At 32.2% G+C, this 15,467-nt stretch overlaps 3 protein-coding genes and 1 non-coding gene across 4 annotated transcripts; 2 read left to right on the top strand and 2 right to left on the bottom strand.

Annotated features, from left to right (window-relative positions):
- Nucleotides 1-102: 102 nt before the first annotated feature.
- LOC105782530 (expansin-A8) lies at nucleotides 103-1,538 on the bottom strand. The gene is made up of 3 exons (XM_012607324.2): nucleotides 1,269-1,538; nucleotides 872-1,184; nucleotides 103-680 (listed from the first exon to the last, which is right to left on the bottom strand). The coding sequence occupies exons 1-3, from the start codon at nucleotides 1,399-1,401 to the stop codon at nucleotides 377-379; spliced, it is 750 nt and encodes a 249-aa protein (XP_012462778.1). The 5' UTR covers nucleotides 1,402-1,538; the 3' UTR covers nucleotides 103-376.
- A 2,179-nt stretch (nucleotides 1,539-3,717) lies between these two features.
- On the top strand, nucleotides 3,718-4,369 carry LOC105782532 (non-specific lipid-transfer protein 1). Its single transcript, XM_012607326.2, has 2 exons — nucleotides 3,718-4,151; nucleotides 4,242-4,369. The coding sequence occupies exons 1-2, from the start codon at nucleotides 3,796-3,798 to the stop codon at nucleotides 4,249-4,251; spliced, it is 366 nt and encodes a 121-aa protein (XP_012462780.1). The 5' UTR covers nucleotides 3,718-3,795; the 3' UTR covers nucleotides 4,252-4,369.
- A 145-nt stretch (nucleotides 4,370-4,514) lies between these two features.
- On the top strand, nucleotides 4,515-6,341 carry LOC105782531 (RING-H2 finger protein ATL73). The gene has a single exon (XR_008192895.1). It is a non-coding gene; the product is annotated as an RING-H2 finger protein ATL73 (transcript).
- A 273-nt stretch (nucleotides 6,342-6,614) lies between these two features.
- On the bottom strand, nucleotides 6,615-8,929 carry LOC105782529 (trans-cinnamate 4-monooxygenase). Its single transcript, XM_012607323.2, has 3 exons — nucleotides 8,089-8,929; nucleotides 7,859-7,992; nucleotides 6,615-7,352 (listed from the first exon to the last, which is right to left on the bottom strand). The coding sequence occupies exons 1-3, from the start codon at nucleotides 8,871-8,873 to the stop codon at nucleotides 6,754-6,756; spliced, it is 1,518 nt and encodes a 505-aa protein (XP_012462777.1). The 5' UTR covers nucleotides 8,874-8,929; the 3' UTR covers nucleotides 6,615-6,753.
- Nucleotides 8,930-15,467: the final 6,538 nt, after the last annotated feature.

The following is a 15,467-nucleotide window of genomic DNA, read 5'->3' as shown; positions in this document are numbered from 1 at the left end:
TCATCTCATTTATTTTATATATATATATATATATATATATATGCATTTTACACACTCCTGGAGCCATCTAAGCAGTCAAATATAATTAGGATTACATAGAAATTAGTATATTATTGTAGTGCCTTCATATATATAACCAATACCATATATGCTAACAACTGAACTGATACTTATGAATATAGTAATTTAATATATGTGCGGGCGCATTTTTAGTCACCTCAGCATTTTCTACTCCACCACAACTCATTCACAAGTCACAGCACTAGCCAGCAACTGTTACATACAGATTTCATCTGCCTCTTCATTCAGTAAGCAGGTAGCATCTAAATATACGTATCTTTACTACCCTTATTAATTCTACCTTAGAACTGGATTTCTAAAATTGACCTCCTTCGAAAGTCTGACCAAACTGCCAATTAGCAGGCACCACGTTGTAGCTTGTCACAGTTCTACCGTCACTGGTGGTGACCTGGAAAGACAGGCTTTGTCCATTGAGGTAGGAGTTGCTCTGCCAGTTCTGGCCCCAGTTTCTAGACATGGATTGCCACCTCATCTTGGACCCTTTGATGGACACTGCGTTAACATCTCCTGCACCGCCCACATTGGTGATTAACACCAAGTTGAAGTAAGAGTGACCATTGATGGTGAATCTTATGCCTCCTTTCTTCACGCATGCCACCCTGCAAAACCCACACATACACTTCATCGTTACTGCTATAGTATATACTAACTTATCCAACCAAACCCAAAAAAGGGAATCTCTTTATCTAGATTTTAGACCGTCATGTTTATTCAACCATTCATTGGTTTACAGTTTTTGTTTTGTCCGCGAAACTATGGAGCATAGATATTATTTTAACGATCTTCTCACCTTCTAAAGACAACGGGCACAATTCCAGCTCGATATTGGGCAATTTGCAAGAAGGCGGGCTCTGCCAAATCAAAATGTTTGAGAGGAGGGTTGCACCACCCACCATTATCATTAGATAAATCAAAATTAGGAGGGCAGAAGTTTGTGGCAGTGACAGTTATGGTGCCAGAGAGGCACCATTTGGGATCATCATCGCATCTCATCTCATAGCATGCTCCACAACTCAGGCCATTGTTGAACAAAGCCGTGCTTAGTGCTGCAGTTTTTGTTCCATACCCTTGACTATACAAGTTCCTGTAGCCACATGCTCCTCCTGGAAATATTCACAAAATATTTTCAAACCACAGTGAAAGGACGTTTGATGTTGAGCATTAGTAATAGTGTGGCATGCACTTACCCATTGTGCCAGAGGCATCATCGCCACCATAGAAAGTGGCATGTGCATTTTGCCAGCTGCCGTATGCTCCAGCAAATCCATGCAAGTTTAAGCTAAAGCAGAGAATAATGAGAAGCATGGCAGAGGAAATCATTTGAAGTAGCAATGCTTATGGTACAGAGAAAGAGGAATCTGAGCCTGAGATGTTGTGGGGTAATGAAGACTGATGATTTGCGAAGCTTTGGGTGGGTGTGAGCAATGTACAAGGGCCTTGAAGAGAAGAGGGTTTGCAATTTGCAATGCATTTATAGGCTGAGCCTAAGCAGGCCAGCAGCAAACCGGGAGAGCACATGCACTGACATCACATGAATGCATCTGTATGTTTGCAGCTTTACAAAATTATTGCACTGCTTTTTTCGGGGTTGACAATATCTATTAATTGGTTGTGCGAGTGAGTGCAGATTTCGAAGCTGCTGAGTTGGAGTTGGTAGACTTGCATGCATTCGTGCAAGCTGATATGTACAAATTCTGTTGGAAGTTGGTCACCTCACCTGTCATTCACATGCCCCATGGGATGGGAGCCAGCATGTATTAATTAATTATTAATTAGTTAATCCATGACGTGGAATTTTGGGGGCGGCGCCCAAAATTCAGGTATGCTACATAAATGCAATGCAATTCTGGATAGGAGAATTCCGTGCGTGCATGCACATTCTGGCTTCAATTACACCGGTTCTTTCCTTCAATAGTGACACAGATTAGACTATGTTCCATCCAAGACGGGATTAAAAGTCGTATGGTGAAATAAAATGGATAATAAAAAATGGGAGGTAGAAAATTAGAAATATGAAAAAATAATTTTTTTGGTATGTGTGTTTAGTAGGAAAGATAGAAGAATGATAAGAAATTTTTATTTTTCTATCCATTATTTGGTAGAGTCGAAAATGAAATAAAAAGTTAAACTATTTGAAAAATGTATAATTTTGAATTAATATACATATCTCTCTTATTTTCTCTCCTCTAATCATTTCAATTTGGAATGATTGATATTTATACATTAGGATGAAAAATGTATAATTTTGAATTAACATATACATCTCTCTCATCATCCCTTCTATTTTCTTCCCCACTAAGCACACTAAAAATTAATTTTCCTTCCTCTTTCCAAATTGGAATGATGAAAGAGAAAATGAAAAAGATGTGTATGTTTTCTTTCCTTCCATTTTTTCATTTCTCCTACCAAAGCACACCTATGGAAAGAAAATTTATGTTTTTCATCCTTCTAGTTTTCTATCTCCTCAATTTTTCATCTTTCTAATTTTCATTCCAGTCTACCAAGCAAAGTCTTAGGGTGTAGGAGGGACTAGAAAAGTAAAAAGAAATTTCAGTTTGGCCCTTACACTATAATGAAATTTAGAATTTATCTCTATACTTTAGTTTTTGACATAATTTGATCTACCTTCATAATTCATTAGTCATTTTTAAATAATTAATATTGTTCCAAAAATAAAAATTATTTTATCGTGATAAATTTAAATGAGTGTTTTGAAAAACATTCATATCAACATTTAATCAAAACATTTAAGCGTAAATTATTTGGATTAGCTATTATAAAATCTAGGGACCAAATGTTACCCAAAAGTAATATAATAATTAAATCTTAAAAATAGTATAGGGATGAGAACCATAACAAGACTGAAGACAATGTGTACCTAATTCAATAATCCTGATATAAATATAATATAATACAAAGATATTTTACACCAAAGAATATTCATTACCAGTTACGTGACACATTTCACGTTCTTTTGTTTTTTAATTATATAATAATGGTGTAATTTTAATTTTGTCTTTATATGTTAAAATTTGATATTTAATATTTTGATTAAAATCCTGAGATGGAATTTTAAAATTGTTAACACCATTCAAATTCTTTATCAAATTTAAATCCATTACAATATGATCTTTTGTCACATAACTTCCAAGTGATTTTTTTAATTTAATGGTAGTAAATTTTCAAATTTGAAAATCTGAAAATATAAAAGAGTAAATTCTTGAAAATAAAATATATCTACTAAATTTTAAATTTTCTTTTTGACTTTTAAATAAAGAAATTCGAGGAAAGATAGTTGGAGGATGAGACCAATATGGAGATGAACACTCTCGCTATTCCAGCACATGATATATTATCCAAGATAAATAGAAGAAGTCTTGTGATTTGATTTTCAGCTAATTCCATCAATCATCATATATGAACTTACGTAAAAGAGATATATTCCAGTTTGAATATTCTTACCGATAATGCCAGTTTGAATATTCTTACCGCTAATGCCAACAATATATGCTTGTTTGTAACCGGAAAATCTTGCTCCTCATCGCCTTCAATTTGACGCATGCGACAAAAGAAGAAAAAAAAATAGCCCAGCCCAAATCCAAGTACGCTCTCTCTATATAAAGGGTAGAGCAGTAGAGGTCCAGTAAGTTCGGATCTGCATAACATAACAAATTAAGCAGCAAAAGTAGTTAGTAAACACAAACTTAGGGAAGGATGGGCAGGTCTGGGAAGGCAAAGGTGGGATTGATGATGCTGTTGCTTACAGTTTCCATGTTGTTGCCTCGTCATCGTGTAGGTGCAGCCATAACATGCGAACAGGTCACATACCTCCTTATTCCATGCATTAGCTATGGGGTTTTTGGAGGGACAGTGGCTCCAAGTTGCTGTACGGGTATTAAAACTCTGGACGCGGCTGCCAAAACCACCGAAGACCGCAGGAAGAAATGTAACTGTATTAAGGAAGGTGCTGCAAAAATCCCTGGACTCAACTACGACCGTGTTAATGAGATCCCTGCAAAATGTGGAACTACTTGTCCCTACAAGGTCACCCCTGATGTCGATTGCTCCAAGTCTCTCTCTCTCTCTCTTTTGTATTAGTTGTTAAATGGTTGAGTTTAAACTTACACACAACTAAAAGCATTATTTTGCTGCTTCTGCAGGGTGAACTGATCAGACTCAACCTGCCACTGCCATTGCAAGCGTGTTATGTAGAGTTTCTTCTACCTATATACAATGTCAGTGTAGAAATTTCTATCTATCAAATTAATAAGACCAATGATTTGTCAAATATTCAAGAATGCACGGTTGAAAACAACTATAAAACCCTACAAAGATTAAGAAGAAATAGAGAAAAGGATATATCTACTTGTTTTTGTTAATCAAAGCTATAATATCCTAAATGAGACTAGCTTACTTTAGATTCAAAGAATGATAGTAGCCATAAAGTATAGTCGATTCTAATAAAAAAACCTAATCCAACTTCCTGCACAACTGTATCTTAACAAAATAACAAACAATACAACAACTGAAAGCTAACAACTGACTTAACAACTAATATAAACAGCCTATACTACAATATTCACCCATCACACTGACTCTTGAACAACTTGGACAAACTCCTTGTTTTCCTCGATTCTTGTAAAAAGCTGAACTTACAAACTAATTGGATACTCGAATTACGCCTAAATTCAGAAAAATTCATCAATTACAATGATTAGTTAAACATGGTATAATTATACTCAAATCTAATTATCACCTGACTTTTTAAACATTACTTAGATAAATATAATTACTAAAAGGGAGACTAACGAACCCAGCAATATACTCAGATCTTGATCAAGTAATAGGCATCCTGGATGTTAATTAGATTTAGTGAGATATTTTGTTTAATCAACTTAAAGTGAACTCATGCATTACTTTATTAGGAAGGAACATTTTGTCCTCTGAAAGAAGAGAAAAATAGATGCAAAAAAATGGCATGTTACTTAAAAATAAAGTACTTATCCAGGAAAAAGAAAAAAGGAAAATCCTTAATAAAAAAAAGTAATGGCTTTTCAGTTCGTTTTTATCACATAAAATTAATGAAATTTAAAGGAGATGGGCTTCCTTTTTCTATTGGAGCATTCAATTTATTCACAAATACGTTTTGCATAACGCCTAACACGGTGGTAAGTGATATTCATTGAAATTTGTTGAAAAAAGCAAAAGAAACAATTTGCAATTGTCCAAACATTTAATTGATGCAAAATCGAAATGTTATTGAAAAGGAAAGGAAGAAGGAACCCTTTTAGCACGTTTGGGATCAATGTTCCAGAGTTCAGCCAACTTATAGGAGGCATAGCTTTCTTGGCTTCCATAACTTCCCCGTCAACGGAATTACTGTGCCTGTGTCTAGGTCTGAAGGAGGATGACGACAGCTTCTCCCCCTTCAGAAGGATCTGTAGTAGATTTGGTGTGTCCGTCAGTAGCAGCTTTGCTGTGTGCACTGGTTTGTGCTCTTGGGCTGAATTCAGCTATCCGCTATGTTGTACGATGTGGCTACAGCTTTGGTCTATGGACCTCAGAGCAAATCCCAGCACTCGATGAACTGCCTTCAACCAGTACAGGCCTCACAAAGAGTGCATTGAGCCAGATTCCAGCCACGGCATATGAATCAGGACTAAATCTTACAGTGACAGATTGTTCAATTTGCCTTGGACAGTTCGCAGAAGGCGAGAAAGTCAGACTTGTCCCAAAGTGCAGCCATGTTTTCCATGCTATGTGTATAGACACATGGCTGTTGTCAAACTCCTCCTGTCCATTGTGCCGGCAAGCATTGATATATTTAGTACAAGATGCTGGAATTTCATAGTTGGGTTGCCTGAAAGCTGTGGACAGGGCAACCTAACTTATCTTGGGAGTTGAGCTTGATTGGTGGCAGTGGCAGTAGTATATATGTGATAATAATTTCTGGTTTATTTGGTATTGTTCTTCTGCAGTGCTGGGTGAAAAAAGAAAAGAAAATCAGAAAAGCGCTTTCTGCTTTCTACTTTCTAATCTTTCCTCCCTGTGTACTATAATATCTGTGATGCATCAGAATCAATTCGAACGATTACAGATGTACACACAGACGGACTGGAGTTTTCAATGAATATTTTGCTCCCACATCACCCCCTTTTTATTTTTATTTTTTGATGTAACTATATACATAGCTAGCATCAGAGTACGGAATGAATAAGTGTATATCTGCGGTAGATAACCGTAGCTGAGTCCTAGTGAAAGCATCGCCCTAAAACCCATTCTGATTACCGTTTCTTACTCAACTTCGGCACTTCACACTCATTCACGCATTACTTGGAGGGAGTTTTTATCCCTTAATAGAATAACAATCTGTAATAATTTTGACATCAGCCACATAATTCTATACCGGTAATCGTCCAGCATATAGATTTGCCCAAAATTAATAGGGAGATATGCATGTTCAAATAAATAATATTAAACTAGTATAACTATTAAGAGAACAACAAAACAATAACCAATATACAAGTAGCGCGTGGAAGGGAAAATATTAATCTTATTGCAAATCTTGATTGATTCATGGATTTACATTGTCACACCTCACAAATATTTTCAACTGAATAATGTTTCATACTGTCTTTCAAGAGTTCACTAAAATGGATAGAAGAGAACAAGTTAAAATTGCCTTGGCTTAGCAACAATGGTGGAATGCTTCAAAATATGAAGACTGAACTGTCCACCTTTCTCCGTGGTATCAATTTGAGATTGCCCAGGGGGAGGCAAGAGCTCAAAATTCTGTACCAAACGACCCAAAGTAATACCAAGGATGGGCAATGCAAGAATAATTCCTGGGCAACTTCTTCTCCCCACGCCAAAGGGGAGGTAGCGGAAATCATTGCCGTTGGCCTCAACCTTGGCTTCCTCTTCAAAGAACCTTTCAGGCCTAAATTCTTCAGGATTTTTCCAGTTAGCAGGGTTGTTGGCAAGCCACCATGCATTTACCAAGATTTTGCTCTCAGCAGGGATATCATAGCCACCCAATTTCGCATCATGCAGGTTCATGTGGGGCACGAGTAGAGGAATTGCCATTCGTAACCTCAAAGTCTCCTTGATCACAGCCTGAAGGTAGGGAAGTTTGTGGGTGTCAGGTTCAGTGATCTGGTTACCAGGTCCTAGAACAGTGTCAAGTTCATGCCGCAGCTTCTTCTGGATTTCAGGGTGGTTCACCAGCTCCGCAATGCCCCACTCGATCGACCATAGTGTCGTCTCAATTGCTGTAGAATACAACAAATTCTAAATAATTTTTGTTACGGTAACTTGTCCCCTGTACCCCAAGTAGTGACTAAAACAAACAAAACCCACCAATTTTCAGTTAGTTGTTTTTCAAGTTAGTCTAAAGAAAAATTATTATAAGAAATATCCATCCTATTTTCTCTTTCATTCTTTTCAATTTCAATAGAAAATAAATTTCACAAGAAGTTGAAGTCTAATTTTAATTTTATTTCAAATTTGAGTAAAATCAATTAGACGCGCTATTAAAGAGTAGCTGTGGCAGAAACATTATGCTAAACTCAACAACATATTTCCCTAACAGTAATACTAATTACGGCTATAACGAAGATAGTAGTCCTAAAATATTTACATTTATGTATTTGTAATGAATGCATCCAATATATAATATCCATAAGGCAGGACAGGATTGATTAGCAGAGTTGAGGTAAAAACTAAAGTGGCTAAGACAGAACAGGACAGGACAGGACAGACAGAGCATACAACATACCGGCAACATTGATATTCTCGACAATATAGAGAACGTTGTCCTCATTGATTTCCCCCTTCTGTTGAGCATCCAAAATATGATCTATGGCACATTTCAATCCATCGTTGTTCATGCTTTTTGTGCTTCCAAGTTTCCTGAAATGAATTTCAGCCACATCATTCAATTGTGTTGTTTACTCAATTCTAAAACCAACGTGTTTGCCCAAAAACAGGAAAAAGAAAGATACATACTTCCTCTCTTCGACGAAATGGTCCTTGAAGAGCTGCAACCTCCTGTCCTTAACCTCCTTACAGATCTTCAAGTATCCTCTGAGGAAGGGCCTTAAGATTGGAATAAAATCCCCGTAATTGTATTCAAAACTCTGAGCCAACCGGCTCCTCTCCCCGTTCAAAGCCTTGAGCCTAACAAACAAAGGATCATCCTCACTCTCGAATCTTGTGTCGAACATGATTCTGTACATGTTGTTGTACATCATCAGCTGCAATCTCCTCCTCAAAACGATTCCGTTGGTGGCTGCCTCGGGATTTTTCCTCACGTCCTCCACTACACGAGCAGCCTCGTCCTCCCATCCAAACCTGTACTGTTGCACAACCTTGTTGGTAAAAAATGGTACCGTCATGATCCGCCTCATTTTCCTCCAGTGCTCTCCGTACACCGTGAAAACCATGTCTTGACCCTTACCCGTGAATATATCAAACACTACGTTCCTAGTTCTTGAGCCGAACTCCACTCCCTGCGAGTGGAGCACCTCTTTGGCTATCTCAGGTGAAGACACCACCACTAGATTACGCTGTCCCATTCGAAGTAAAAATATGTCACCGTATTTCTTGGCCAAATCTGTCAAGTTGCGGTGGTTCAAGTCATCACCCACTTGGAGCCAGTTGCCGAACACCGGCACGGGTAATGGTCCAGGAGGGAGCTTGAACCGCTTGCCACGAAGCTTAGAGATGGTGATGGCTAGTACCACCGCCGCGAAAAGGCCCAGGAGGGCCTTCTCCAAGAAGAGGAGATCCATTTGGCTTTGAGGTTATTTCTTCTTTCTTTACTTCTGCAATGAACTGGTGAGTGAACAGAGCTTTATAGAGAAACAGGGGGGAGATTTGAAATGGGGCTGTGCCAGGCCTTGGTTAGGTGGGGCTTGTGGTCGTGGTTGCTGTCATGTGTGTGCTCCGGATTAAGTTGGTGAGCTTTGAATTTTAGATTGTTGGATTTATATTTTATGAATATTTACCTTATTTCCTTCTCTCAATTATTAAAAACAATAAAATTATATAATATAACTTTTTCATGTTCATTATTATTTTAAATTTTTAAAATTAAATAAATTCTTATTTTGTTATATAAATATTTTCATACACATGACCTACATAATTTAAATAGTATTTAAAAGGTTGGGATCTGTTCTTTAAAAAAAAGAAAGAAAAAAAGAGGAGGGTATGGACGTGGGTGAGCCAACCATTCCATTGCAAGGGACTGGAGTAGGTGAGGCAGTTGGTGAGCATTAAATATTTTATATAATAAAATATTCTTATTTGTTGCAATAATAAGGCAAATACCAGTTGACAAACAAATTCTCAACAAGCAACCAACACAAGTTGACAGATTTATACATAATAAACAAAAAGAATAGAATATATTAGCAGAGAGAGGGAAAGTTTATTTGTAATTTAAGAGAAGCCCAAAGGGTCGAGGCAATGTTTATAATTCTTATTATATTCATCAGGGTTATTACGAGATTTTAGAGAGGAATTTATCACTTATGTAGTAGAATTTAATGAACATCTTTAAAAAAAACCTTCACATTATTAAATTTGTTATACTCCTTTTGGGAGAAATAAAATAAAACTGTAAAAATTAATAAATCAAAATAAATAATATTTTGTAAGTTAGACGACACTGCTTTTATGAGATGATATATCTACCACCGCTATCTCCTGTCATCATAATAAATACGAAACCTATCCTTCTTAATTTTACTTTACATCTTAATTTCATTTTATGCTTAGAGCTAGCCACTTAACTTTTCACCCAAGTGTCATGCTGTCAATTAAAATGGTAAATTTTAAATTTAAATTTTTTATACTTTATAAAATTTTAAATTAGTAATAGAAAAATTGTATTTTGATCTTTTAAAAATAATAAAATTTAATTTAACTATTTTAAAATATATAGATATAGGCTATTAAAATAATAAAATTATATTTTACTATCATAAATATATATAATTTAATTTTGTCACTAAAAAATTTATAGGCTCCACCACTATATGTGTGAGACTTAAATAATAGTAATTCAATTTACTGAAATAAAATTATAAAAATAAAATATTAATTCTTTTTTATAGCTTATTCATTTCAGTTATTTAATTTATTAAGTCTAGTTAAATTTTAAAATACTATTAATAAATTTCTTTTGTTAATTTCAGTTAAATAATTGGTGTACGTAACAGAAATATTGCACTAATAATATTTCAGTTATTTATGAAAATTAACCTCTTTTTTTTTCTAATTCTGTTTTGTGTTGCCGTTCAACATTGATTCCCCCTCCCATTATAGTACGCGGAGGATAATTTCTTTTTATTTTTCCTCTCCTTGTTTATATATTATAAGGAAAAGAATCATAGTAGACCAACTGAGCCATTGACTAAGGCTTCCTTTGGATTAGATTTTACCCATGGTGAGATTGAATATTGGGTGAATATTCATATTCACTGCACTGGTTTCTTGTTTGGAAGATTTGAGGTGCAATGCAATTGAGCACTCTCACCACACTGATGTTCTCCATTTTCACTGGAGCCAAAGGTGCCAGTGGAGAAAATTTTGAGATCAGTTCTTTATTACCATTGTTCTTCCTTTCTTTCTTTTTTAGTTTTATAGATTTTTATATAACAATTTAATAAATGTATAAATTTATTGTCATAAATGTATAAGTTTAATTATTATTTAATATAAAATAATTTAAATATATTTTATTATTTATTATTAATATAAGTTAAAAATATTTAAATTTTATTGCATATGATTTTAATATTTTAATTATCATTTTATAGACAATAAAATAAAATTTTAAGTTATATTATTTAATATTAATATAAATTTAATTATTTATTTTATTATAAATACATTGTAAACTAATGTCTATAATGGTCATTTTTTATTCTCATCTCACCACTATAGCTGCATTCGAATCCAAACACACATCAACCGCAGGTAAACGCACCGCCTATCCAAACTCACCCTTAGCCAAATACCAGTTAATAAACACATTCTCAACAAGCAACCAACACAAGTTGACATCGATTTATACATAATAAACAAAAAGAATAGAATATATTAGCAAAGAGAGGGGAAATTTAAATGTAATTTATGAGAAGCCCAAAGGGTTGGGGAAAGGTTTGCAACTCTTATTATATTCATCAGGGCGTTATTACGAGATCTTAGAGAGGAATTTATCACTTATGTAATAGAATTTAATGTACATGTTTAAAAAAAAAACTTCACATTATTAAATTTGTTATACTCCTTTTAGTGAGAAATAAAATAAAACTGCAAAAATTAATAAATCAAAATGAATAATATTTTGTAAGTTATGAGATTATATATCTACCACCGCTATCTCCTGTCCTCATAATAAATACGAAACCTACCCTTCTTAATTTTACCTTACATTTTAATTTCATTTTATGCTTAGAGCTAGGCACTTAACTTTCCACCCAGGTGCCATGCTATCACTTAAAATAGTAAAATTTAAATTTAAATTTTTATAATTTATAAAAATTTAAATTAGTAATGATAAAATTGTATTTTGATCCTTTAAAAATAATAAAATATAATTTAACTATTTTAAAATTATATAGATAGAGGCTATTAAAATAATAAAATTATATTTTACTATCGTAAAGATATATAATTTAATTTCGTCCCTAAAAAATTTATAGGCTCCACCACTATATGTGTGAGACTTAAATAATAGTAATTCAATTTACTGAAATAAAATTATAAAAATAAAATATTAATTCTTTTTTATAGCTTATTCATTTCAGTTATTTAATTTATTAAGTCTAGTTAAATTTTAAAATAATATAAATAAATTACTTTTTAAATTTCAGTTAGATAATTGGTGTGCATGTGAAAATATAGCACTAATAATATTTCAGTTATTTATCAAAATTAACCTCTCTTTTTTTCTAATTCTGTTTTGTATTACCGTTCAACATTGATTCCCCCTCCCATTATAGTACGCGGAGGATAATTTCTTTTTATTTTTCCTCTCCTTGTTTATATATTATAAGGAAAATAATAATAATTGGCCAACTAAGCCATTGACTAATGCTTCATTTGGATTAGATTTTATCCATGATGAGATGGAATATTGGGTGAATATTCCTTTTCACTGCACTAGTTTCTTGTTTGGAAGATTTGAGGTGCAATGCAATTGAGCACTCTCACCACACTGATGCTCTCAATTTTCACAGGAGCCAAAGGTGTCAGTGGAGAAAAATTTGAGATCGTTCTTTATTACCCTTGTTCTTTTTCTTTCTTTTTTTTAGTTTTATAGATTTTTATATAACAATTTAATAAATGTATAAATTTATTGTCATAAATGTATAAGTTTAATTACTATTTAATATAAAATAATTTAAATATATTTTATTATTTATTATTAATATAAGTTAAAAATATTTAAATTTTATTGCATATGATTTTAATATTTTAATTATCATTTTATAGACAATAAAATAAAATTTTAAGTTATATTATTTAATATTAATATAAATTTAATTATTTATTTTATTATAAGTACATTGCAAACTAATGTCTATAATGGTCATCTTTTATTCTCATCTCACCACTACAGCTGCATTTGAATCCAAACACACATCAACCGCAGGCAAACGCACCGCTTATCCAAACTCACCCTTAGCCAAATACCAGTTGACAAACACATTCTCAACAAGCAACCAACACAAGTTGACATCGATTTATATATAATAAACAAAAAGAATAGAATATATAAGCAGAGAGAGGGGAAGTTTAATTGTAATTTATGAGAAGCCCAAAGGGTCGGGGAAGGGTTTGCAACTCTTATTATATTCATCAGGGCATTATTTCGAGATCTTAGAGAGGAATTTATCACTTATGTAATAGAATTTAATGTACATGTTTAAAAAAAAAAACCTTCACATTATTAAATTTGTTATACTCCTTTCTGTGAGAAATAAAATAAAACTGCAAAAATTAATAAATCAAAATAAATAATATTTTGAAAGTTAAACGACACTGCTTTTATGAGATGATATATCTACCACCGCTATCTCCTAGTCCTCGTAATAAATACGAAACCTACCCTTCTTAATTTTACATTACATCTTAATTTCATTTAATGCTTACAGCTAGGTACTTAACTTTCCACCCAGGTGCCATGCTGTCACTTAAAATAGTAAAATTTAAATTTAAATTTTTTATAATTTATAAAATTTTAGATTAGTAACGGTAAAATTGTATTTTGATCTTTTAAAAATAATAAAATTTAATTTAACTATTTTAAAATTATATAGATATAGACTATTAAAATAATAAAATTATATTTTTACTATCATAAATATATATAATTTAATTTAGTCCCTAAAAAAATTATAGGCTCCACCACTATATGTGTGAGACTTAAATAATAGTAATTCAATTTATGAAATAAAATTATAAAAATAAAATATTAATTCTTTTTTATAGCTTATTCATTTCAGCTATTCAATTTATTAAGTCTAGTTAAATTTTAAAATACTATTAATAAGTTACTTTTTGTTAATTTCAGTTAGATAATTGGTGTACGTAATGTAAATATAGCACTAATAATATTTCAGTTATTTATCAAAATTAACCTCTCTTTTTTTTCTAATTCTGTTTTGTATTGCCGTTCAACATTGATTCTCCCTCCTATTATAGTACGCGGAGGATAATTTCTTTTTATTTTTCCTCTCCTTGTTTATATATTATAAGGAAAAGAATAATAGTAGGCCAACTGAGCCATTGACTAAGGCTTCCTTTGGATTAGATTTTGCCCATGGTGAGATGGTATATTGGGTGAATATTCATATTCACTGCACTGGTTTCTTGTTTGGAAGATTTGAGGTGCAATGCAATTGAGCACTCTCACCACACTGATGCTCTCAATTTTCACTAGAGCCAAATGTGTCAGTGGAGAAAATTTTGAGATCAGCTCTTTATTACCCTTGTTCTTTTTTTTTTTTTTAGTTTTATAGATTTTTATATAACAATTTAATAAATGTATAAATTTATTGTCATAAATGTATAAGTTTAATTATTATTTAATATAAAATAATTTAAATATATTTTATTATTTATTATTAATATAAGTTAAAAATATTTAAATTTTATTGCATATGATTGTAATATTTTAATTATCATTTTATAGACAATAAAATAAAATTTTATGTTATATTCTTTAATATTAATATAAAATTAATTATTTTTTTATTATAAATACATTGTAAACTAATGTCTATAATGGTCATTTTTTATTCTCATCTCACCACTACAGCTGCATTTGAATCCAAACACACATCAACCGCAGGTAAACGCACCGCCTATCCAAACTCACCCTTAGCCAAATACCAGTTGACAAACACATTCTCAACAAGCAACCAACACAAGTTGACATCGATTTATACATAGTAAACAAAAAGAATAGAATATATTAGCAAAGAGAGGAGAAGTTTAATTGTAATTTATGAGAAGCCCAAAGGGTCAGGGAAGGGTTTGCAACTCTTATTATATTTATCAGGGCGTTATTACGAGATCTTAGAGAGGAATTTATCACTTATGTAATAGAATTTAATTTACATGTTTAAAAAAAACCTTCACATTATTAAATTTATTATACTCATTTTTGTGAGAAATAAAATAAAACTGCAAAAACTAATAAATCAAAATAAATAATATTTTGTAAGTTATGAGATGATATATCTACCACCGCTATCTTCTGTCCTCATAATAAATACGAAACCTACCCTTCTTAATTTTACCTTACATCTTAATTTCATTTTATGCTTAGAGCTAGGCACTTAACTTTCCACCCAGGTGCCATGCTGTCACTTAAAATAGTAAAATTTAAATTTAAATTTTTTATAATTTATAAAATTTTAAATTAGTAATGGTAAAATTGTATTTTGATCTTTTAAAATAATAAAATTTAATTTAACTATTTTAAAATTATATAGATATAAGCTATTAAAATAATAAAATTATATCTTTCTTGTCATAAAGATATATAATTTAATTTCGTCCCCAAAAAATTTATAGGCTCCACCGCTATATGTGTGTGACTTAAATAATAGTAATTCAATTTCTGAAATAAAATTATACAAATAAAATATTAATTCTTTTTTATAGCTTATTCATTTCAGTTATTTAATTTATTAAGTCTAGTTAAATTTTAAAATACTATTAATAAATTACTTTTTGTTAATTTCAGTTAGATAATTGGCGTACGTAAATAAATAATATTTTGTAAGTTAAACGACACTGCTTTTATGAGATGATATATCTACCACCGCTATCTCCTGGTCCTCGTAATAAATACGAAACCTACC

This window comes from Gossypium raimondii, chromosome 13 (assembly GCF_025698545.1).
Source record: "Gossypium raimondii isolate GPD5lz chromosome 13, ASM2569854v1, whole genome shotgun sequence".
NCBI lineage: Eukaryota > Viridiplantae > Streptophyta > Magnoliopsida > Malvales > Malvaceae > Gossypium > Gossypium raimondii.
This window is presented reverse-complemented; position numbering and strand designations above follow the sequence as displayed.

Coding starts and splice junctions, on each gene's coding strand:
- LOC105782529 (XM_012607323.2), bottom strand. CDS start 8,873: ATGGATCTCCTCTTCTTGGAGAAGGCCCTCCTGGGCCTTTTCGCGGCG. Junction 7,993..8,088: donor CATTTCGTCGAAGAGAGGAA/GTATGTATCTTT, acceptor AATTCATTTCAG/GAAACTTGGAAGCACAAAAA. Junction 7,353..7,858: donor CGAGAATATCAATGTTGCCG/GTATGTTGTATG, acceptor TGTATTCTACAG/CAATTGAGACGACACTATGG.
- LOC105782530 (XM_012607324.2), bottom strand. CDS start 1,401: ATGATTTCCTCTGCCATGCTTCTCATTATTCTCTGCTTTAGCTTAAAC. Junction 1,185..1,268: donor TGATGCCTCTGGCACAATGG/GTAAGTGCATGC, acceptor GAATATTTCCAG/GAGGAGCATGTGGCTACAGG. Junction 681..871: donor GTGCCCGTTGTCTTTAGAAG/GTGAGAAGATCG, acceptor TGGGTTTTGCAG/GGTGGCATGCGTGAAGAAAG.
- LOC105782532 (XM_012607326.2), top strand. CDS start 3,796: ATGGGCAGGTCTGGGAAGGCAAAGGTGGGATTGATGATGCTGTTGCTT.